Here is an 8974-nt window from a genome sequence, read left to right as displayed (position 1 = left end):
CGGTCTGTTGCCCACTCCTAGTGAGAAGAGAGAGGGTTCGGGTTGCTGGAGAGTTTTTTCTCATACACACAAACAAAGGAAATTTTTTCATTTTAGAAGAATTTTCATATCAAAATTTCTCATAGGCACAAATTTCTGTTCTTATCAGAAATTTTCTCACTTGCGAACGTGTAGGCGTCGCACACGGCAAGTTAATCCGGTTATATATAATTATGTTATATTATTAAATAATATAAAATAACACAAAACATGTTACGTGACGTATTACCGTATCATACCGCTCAGTCGTACCCAAAACAAAAGTGTCCTTGTGACGTTAGATTCATGATACAAACAGCAGGCGACGCACACGGCAACGTCACAACAGAGTAAAACAAAAACCGATAAGAAGAAAGGGAGAAGAAAATCAGTGAGAAGGAAGAACTCTCGAGGACGAGAATATTGGCTGGTGAGTCGGTCTGTGCGATCAGGGGATTGGTTAAAGAGAGAGAGAGGGAGATGGAGATGGAGGGCGGAGGGTGTTGCCCGCCGATGGATCTGTTCCGGTCGGAGCCGATGCGGTTGGTTCAGCTCATCATCCCCATCGAGTCCGCCCACCTCACCGTCTCCTACCTCGGAGACCTCGGCCTCCTCCAATTCAAAGACGTAATCCCTTCCCCTTTTCCCTTCAATCCGTTTACTTATCTTGCTCCGACATGCGTTTTTTTCGGAAAATTGCCGATCGATTCGTCGATCTGCCATTTGGGTGTTCAATAGCGACGGCACCCATGACCCTATATCGAAGTCTGAATTGTTGGTCTTGAGTCTTTGATTGATTTAATGTTGGATTAGTGGTTTTTGCCGTTCCTTTGATCGTCTCCGCCGCGACACGGTAGAGGCAATGGCCTTGCGAGTTGTTATTTTGGTAGAATCAGGTGAAAAAGACCGTACAAACAATGGTTCGCATCCATGGTGATCAAATAGAACAGAATTATACAACTTGTGAATTGCATCGAATCATGACATGAAATTGATGTACCAGAAACGTATGAAAGATTTCGTCGAAACCTAAAAAAATTTTCGCACCTAAAACAACACCTTTGGTCTGTTTTAATGATTGTAAAATGTCATGACAGAAGATCTTCACCCGCCGCATTTCGTCGAACAAGTCTAGACCTATCTCCGTTCAACTTGTGAAACTGTTTCTCATCATTGTAGTTGAGATTGCTGATAATTAGGTTATTTTTCCTAGGTAAAAATAGAATACTGGAATCCTGAAATTGCATCTAATAGCCCATGCCAAGTATCATAAAGTTAGTCGTTGATAACTCATAATGGAGTCCATGTAGCAATGCTAATTAATAACAACTGACTGACAAGAAACCTGATCATCAAAGGTAACCAAAAAAGAGGGTTTCAACTTATGCGTTGTGCATCCATGATGCTGAAAAATGTAAGTTTCTATTGAAATACCAAACGAAAATTTAGAATAATCAAATTGCAAATATAACTCACTACAAAAGTCATGGTTTTCATGTTTGCCAAACTTTGCGTTGGGGCTTCATCAATTCTTAGAATCAATGTTTTTCTTCCATTTTTAATTCCATGTTTTAGTGGCTATTGCTGAGCTTGTATAGTTGTATTGGTTCAGATGGATCAAGTTTGGAAAGCTGTTATGTAACTCTGTGCATGCGTAAATTTTTTCTCATTCCACATCCTTAATTGTCCTTTGACGTACCCATATTTGAAACGTGTTCTTCACAGCTGAATGCAGATAAAAGCCCATTCCAACGCACATATGCTAATCAGGTAAATTTTCTCCTGCACCATATTTTTTTTTTCATTCCACTTTCATTGACCTAGTGCATTAAATCTGAAGATTCTTTAGTTCTTATATGGTTTTTAAATATTAGCTAAAATTTGCATGTTGCTTACATTTAAATTGAGAATTTTCACTTCACTGAATCTCGTTGGATGCGTTATTTTGCCATTTAGTTTTATGCTTTTCTAGGTTATATGTGACTGTCAGAAATAATTTGAAGGTAGTGGGTCTAAACAAGGGATCAGTTTTGGAGATGCTCATGCTAAATTGATTTTTTTTTTGTTTAAAAATAGTCAAATGTAGGATCCTAATTGGTTCATGGTGCCAATGTTGCAAATAGCGATTGTTGTGTTTAATTTGGTTCCTAATTATCACATAAAGTTAAAATAAATTAAATATGGCATTGGTCCATGAAAAGCATGTCTCGAGTTCTTAATGAGGGATGAAGTACTTACAAGGCATAGAAGAATATTTTTAATACTTCATAAGTTCATATGCAGTCTGTCCATGAAAGTAAGGGGCTGGGACAAGATATGCACATTTAGGCACAAATGCATGCACCTGAAGCAGGTGGAGAAGAGGGAAGAAGAGACGCTGAGAATCTATAATAGTTGGCCTATCTCACATTGGCTGACCCCTTTATTGAATATATTAGGGTTCTGGAACAAATGCTAGAAATACTTCTTATGTTTACATATATTGCATATAAGCCACTACTTTGAAATACTTGCAAGGTACATTACATGTATGCCACTACATTGAGATACTTACAAAGTACATTGCATTGATTGTAATACTACATGTATTTTGCTAAATACACGTTTGAAATAACATCCTCCCTCAAGCTTTGCATGACTAAATACCATAAATAGCTTTCTCTTCAATTCTCAGCGTCAGAAACAGGCAAAGATTTGCTGAACAAGTCTGCCAGTTGTCTTCCAAATACAAGTCTATGATCAAGCTCTTGCTTTTTCAGTCATCTCCGAATGAGATGTTTATCCAGTTCAATATGTTTTCTCTCATGATGATGCACTAGATTGACTCAAATGGCATCTGCACTTCTATTGACATATAAGATGTTTGAATTAAGAAATTTTTGCAGCTATAGTTGCTATAAAATTGTATTCTGCTTCAATGCTTGATTCCACAATAGTCTATTTTTTCCTTTTATAAGAGTCTGGATATAACAAAACTCTTTAAGCTTGTTTGCATCAGAAGATGCAAATTAGCTTCAATAGCCCAACAGCCGGATTAGGTGGAACTAAGCACACCAAACATCTTTACTTGTTCCTTTTGATGTATCTGCTTATTGCATTAACTACTTCAAGGTGATTGTCTTTAGGAGCATTTATGAATTCTGATGCTTAATTAACTTCAATTACTATGTCTGGTTTACAAGACAAATAGTATAATGCTACTGCAACATTTCTTACTTATCAGTTCAGCCTCATTATCCACTAAATGTTCGTCCATAGTCATTATCGTCCAGGCAGGTTTGCACAAAACTTCCTGGTTTGTGCAAAATGTCCATGCATACTTATGTGGAAACAATACTAAGCAATTTGGTCTGTCTTCAATCCCAATAAATTATAGCAGGCCGAGCTTTTTATTTCAAGCCTATCATATAAGAGTTGTGTTACTTTTAGAATATGGCTGGGAGAACTTTTTGTTATCACCATACTGTCCATCTATATCACAGGGATTCGGCCAGACAGGTACCGCACCCGCGTCGACGCGGGTGCGGGAGCGGGTGTGGCACCCGGTGCGGTCAACCTGACCCTGGGTGCAGTCAACGCACCCAGGGTCATTTTGATCCATTTTTTAAATTATTTTTTTAAAATTTTGCCCTATGAAATGGTATAAGGGTGATTCTTTGGACAAATAAGAGGTGCCGGAAAAATGCAAAGGGTGTTTTGGAAGGGGTGTTGTTTTAGAGTTGATACCTGGGGATTTGAAGGCAATAGGAAAAGGTTGCAGAGTCCTTGTTGCAGTATCTCTTGCTGCAATTGCACCACCAGGGACATCGTATAAATCGCTCGACCTGCCCTCACTGTTATAAAAGGTGGGGCTGTTGTCACAACGGGAGAAGGGAAGCATCCTAAAGGGGAACGCGTCGGTGCGAGACAACTTTTGAGGTGCCGGACTAATACCTTCCCTCTCTTCACCACCAACTCCTCTCTCCCCGTCCTCAAAACCACCACCATCAACACCAACACGAACATTTCTCTTGTCTACCATCTCAAGAACACCACCACCCACCTCCATTAAAACCACCCAAAAAAGAAGAAAAATACTACTTTTTTCTTAAGGAAAATACACAAAAAAACTTTGCCTTTTATTTTTTATCAAAAGTCAGGAAACCAGACCACAAGCGGAAAACAACTCCCCTCTGAAGCCACCAACCTAAAGGGAATCATTCACGGCCATGGCTGCTGCTGCTGCGCCTGCAAAGCTCCCTGCTGTGCCTGCGCTACTACTGCCTCGGTCTCTGATGCGCAACCAATCTCCCCCTTTCATCCTTCGCTGCTTCCCATGCTTCCAACATTCGGCCTTTGGGACAAATTAGTAAAGCTAACACTGCTGCCCCTTATTACTTCAAATCACATCACACTAACCCTTTACATGTCTCGAGTGTTGCACCCAACCAGGGTTGGGGACTCTAACCAAAGTTACTTCACGTGATGCACTAACTAATTGCCCCCAACTAGTCTCCCTTCCACTTTCAGAAGGAAAAAGCGCAAAACACAAAATCTCCCAATATCTTATTATATGTCATAAAGAAATCTAAAAATGTAAAGGAAGAAAAGATGGCTGGAGGAGGTACGGTCACGGAAACAGAGGTCAAAACTAATAAAATATTGACTGGTGATTTTAAAGCCCGAGTAATTACATCCTGACCAAGGAGATACAATGATATTCTACTTAAATTAAACTAATGGGTCTTGGTTTGATCTTCTTTATAATCATTACAATAAAAAAAATGACGTGAGCACTTGACATGGTGAAATGAGGTTTGTGGGTTAGAGGGGAAAGGGCGGGCAGCTAAGGTCAAGGCCTTGCCCGGCCAGTTAATTATTTTGCTAGAAAGTGACGTGAGCGTAGCTGGTGGTGGTATTGATTAGGCCTTGCTCGGAACAGAATGGCCTTGCCCAGGACCCGCGTCGGGGAACCCGGACCCCTTATATATATATATATATATATATATTTTTTTTTTGCCGCACCCCTGCACTCGGGTTTTTTGGAAGTGCCGAATCCCCGCACCCGCACCTGCACCCGCACCCGCACCCGCACCCATGTGACTTAGCTGTCCATATATAAGAATAACAGTCATGTGAGATTCTTCTCACTAGAAAAATAAGAGATGATCTGCCTAATTTTGAGAAGAAGCATGTTCACAAACTGCATGATAGAAGCTACCAAACCATGCACAAGGTGCTTGTTTTAGGATCCATATTGCTTTGTGAAGATAATATACTTCAGTATGAAGGCCTCAAATATATCCAAGTGGTTGCTCCATGTACACATCTTCATGTAAGTCACCATGAAGAAATACATTTAATGTCAAATTGCTGCAACTCCTATCCAAAACTAATGGTCGATAATAAATATCTTGATATGTATCTTGACAAATGGTTTAAAGGTCTTGGATCATCCAGTCCACATTCTTATGTATGTCCCTTTTTGAAGTGTTGAATGCTACCATCATATTTTCATTTTTTTTGGTAAACCCACTTAGAATTAATGATATCATTGTCTAGAGGGTTATCCACAACCTCTGTGCCACATCAATGTAAAAGATTTATTTTTTCATTCATTGCTTATATTCTTTGTGGGTTATGTTTAGCTTGAAATTCAGCAGAAATGTTTCATAATTTCACGAGCCTCCAATGTAACTCTTTGCTCTTGGGGATTTTGCTTCCTTTGCTAATTTTGATATGTTTGAGACTCATGTTTTTTAATTTTAGGACTCAATTCTGCTCTTCATGACTGAACACATTCACCAGAAATATTTCAAATTACATTAAACAATCACCAGAAAATATTTTAAAGATTTCGGTGGGGATGCATCACTAAGTTACGGCTGTTTCAATGTAGTAGGAATGTTGTTTCAATCCAACCTACATCATGTGTTGCAGACTTGCAGTGATATAAGCGCCTGGATAAGTGGTCTGATGACAACTCATGGTTGTTGTTTAAAGTTTTCAGCCATGAGTTTAGCCATGGCATCTGGTTTTTAGACATTTGTTAGTCATGAAGTATATGATAATATATTTAACATCAGTGGCATAGGACTAATATTAAAGAAATGGTTTGGACCTTTTCCCTTGTTTGCAAGAGAAAGCATGGGTATTGTGTTGCAACATTTTTGAATTCCTTCTAGGTTGATGTCTTAGAAAACATACTCTTGAGGCCTTAGAAAAGGGCTTTTTAATTTAGTATGAATGTTCTATGTATCTGTTTCTTACTGTGAAAAGCTTACACTGACCAGTTCGTGGATACAGTTGAATATGATTGCTTGCTGCTGCTTGCCATGTTCAGTTGACTTGAGTTTTGGAAGGGGAGTTAGTATACCTGGTTCTATGAAGTGTGGTGATGGAAGAAGGTAGCTGTCAATGTGAAAGTGTAGATATACTGGGGAAGAGTTGTACCGTGGAAGTTGAGAATTTGTCACCAAAAGCTTTAACAAGGAGACAAAATGCTGCAGTCTTTGGGCAATAAGATATCAGACTTCTCGATGAGGGAAGTCATGTGATATTCTATTTATATTTATACTTCTTTCTAATACAAGACAAGTTACAAAAGTACCCCCATTGTTAATGTACATATAAGCAACATAATCAGTGTAAAAGGGAAAATAATGATAGAAATCGTGGTTCCTTCTCTCATACACAAGAGCAAGCACCGAATGGGAGAGAGACGAGAGAGCTGCAGAATTCCCAATTGGGGCTGCGGTATTGGCTTTCCATTAGCTATATCCTGTTACAATTACTAGGGTACAAAAATACCCATTACACAATAAGTGAAATTTACAACATGCCATTAATGAGCATGTGCTTAAATATGAAACTAAATAAACTCGGATTGGGTTTGGATAAGATCCAAACCTAGTCGTGAATGATGACTTGACTTCTTTTCATCCTCCCTCAAGTTGTACAGGGTTTTGAACCATGAACAACTTGCCTTTCAACATTCAAAATCTGTCCTTGATAAGCCCTTTGGTAAACAAGTCAACAACTTGATCATCTGTCCAAACAAATTCTGGTTCAATTTCTTTCTCTTCGACTTTCTGTCTTACAAAATGTTGATCAATTTCAATATGCTTGGCACGACTGTGGTAGATAGGATTAAATGACATGTTGATGGCACTTTGATTGTCACATAAGAGAATACATTTAGATATCGATTCTCCTACTTCTGTCAACAAATGTCTAATCCATGTTACTTCAGCTGTAGCAGCTGCCATTGATCTATATTCAGCTTCTGTGCTCGATCTGTCAATAGCCCTTTGTTTTCTACTGCTCCAAGAGACAAGATTTAGGCCAATGAAAACACAATATCCTGAGACTGACCTACGCTCATTTGGATCTCCTGCCCAGTTTGCTTATGTGTAAACAAGAAGTTCATGCATGTTATGTTTATTCATACTCTTTCTGTACAAAAGACCATCCCCAATAGTTCCCTTCAAATATCGGAGAATGCATTTAACAGCTTCCATATGTCCATTACGCGATTCATGCATGAACTGAGATACTTGATTGACTGAATAGACAATATCAGGGCGAGTAAAGGTGAGATATTGGAGCATCCCTACTATCCTGCGATATCCTGTAGGATCCTCATACAAATCTCCATCTTGGGAACTGAGTTTCTGGTGAAGTACACTGGGCGTGCTTAGAGACTTGCAATCTTTCGTACCTGCTTTGCTGAGAACATGATGCAGCGAGAGATCAACGTTCTTAAGTGTTAAAAAAAAATAACGAATTACAATGAATAATGAAGAAAGGAACTTAGGAAATTGAAATAGCGGTTGGGCAGAAAGTCCAAAAAATGAAAGGCTGCTGTGGAACTGAACATGACAGAGGAAAACTCAGAAAAAAAATAAATCACTCTTCTCTACCCTACGTAACCCTAAGACCGGGTATTTATAGATTGCATAATGGATCTGGATCTCAGGTCCAGTCCCTGGACCCGAGATTAAATCGATGCCGCTGACGTGCTGGATCACCCATGTGTTGGAACGCTGTCGACGTGCGCGCTTCAGACCTTCGCTCACCTGGAATAGGTATGCAGGGGCACGTCCTTGAATCGAGGTACCATGCCTGAGGTCGGATCCATCACCTGGGTCTGATCGTCCATCCTATTGGGGCCGGGATCCCGTGCCAATTCTGGGTCGCTTGGTAGAGGTCCGGCCTGGTCCTGCTCTGGATCATTCTCCCTTGGTTGGGAAGAAGTCCGCTCTGACGACTTATTGTCACCACAATATGCATATAGATCAGACACATTGAAGATAGGCGAAATGCGCCAATCTTCGGGCAAATCAAGGAGGTAGGCATTCAGACCCAATCGTCGGAGGATCTTTAAAGGGCCATGTTTCTTGGGGCTCAACTTACCATAAGTACCCACTGAGAAACACTTAGGACACAGGTAAGCCCAAACTAACCGACCCGCTTGAAATTGGACATCACGACGACATTGGTCCACAAAAGGTCCACAAAAGCTTTGTAAGCTTCGTAGTTTTCCACGAGTTTGGCTTGCACCTGTCGGTGAATATCACACATATACTCTACAACGTCAAAAACATTTGGGGTTGGATCTTGGAGGCTAGTCACAGGTGCTAGATCAACTACATGCATCGGTGAACGCCCATAGACCACTTGAAAAGGGGATTTGCCGGTGGACCGGTTGATGGAATTATTGTAGGCAAACTCGGCTTGCGGCAAGACTAGGTCCCATGTCTTGACATTTTCCCCCATGAGACTCCTCAGTAGGTTCCCTAAGGTGCGATTCACAACCTCCGTTTGGCCATCGGTTTGTGGGTGGTATGCACTACTAAACTGAAGCTTGGTTTTCAATAAGGTCCACAATGACTTCCAAAAATGACTCATGAATCGAGTGTCACGATATGAGGTGATCGAGTGAGGCAACCCATGGAAACGTGCCACATCTTTGAAG

General features: G+C 40.2%; 1 protein-coding gene across 1 annotated transcript in view; it reads left to right on the top strand.

The window, feature by feature from the left end:
• The first annotated feature begins 325 nt into the window (after positions 1-325).
• Positions 326-8974, top strand: part of LOC149832977 (V-type proton ATPase subunit a2-like) — a 127427-nt gene continuing 118778 nt past the window's right edge. Inside the window, exons 1-2 of the mRNA XM_090014817.1 lie at positions 326-645; positions 1744-1788. Of these exons, the coding sequence (XP_089870943.1) occupies positions 499-645; positions 1744-1788 (192 nt within the window). The 5' untranslated portion in view covers positions 326-498. The remainder of the gene's footprint in view (positions 646-1743; positions 1789-8974) is intronic.

The sequence above is a fragment of the Nuphar pumila genome, chromosome 7 (assembly GCF_984573655.1).
Source record: "Nuphar pumila chromosome 7, dmNupPumi1.hap1.1, whole genome shotgun sequence".
Classification (NCBI taxonomy): Eukaryota; Viridiplantae; Streptophyta; class Magnoliopsida; order Nymphaeales; family Nymphaeaceae; genus Nuphar; species Nuphar pumila.
This window is presented reverse-complemented; position numbering and strand designations above follow the sequence as displayed.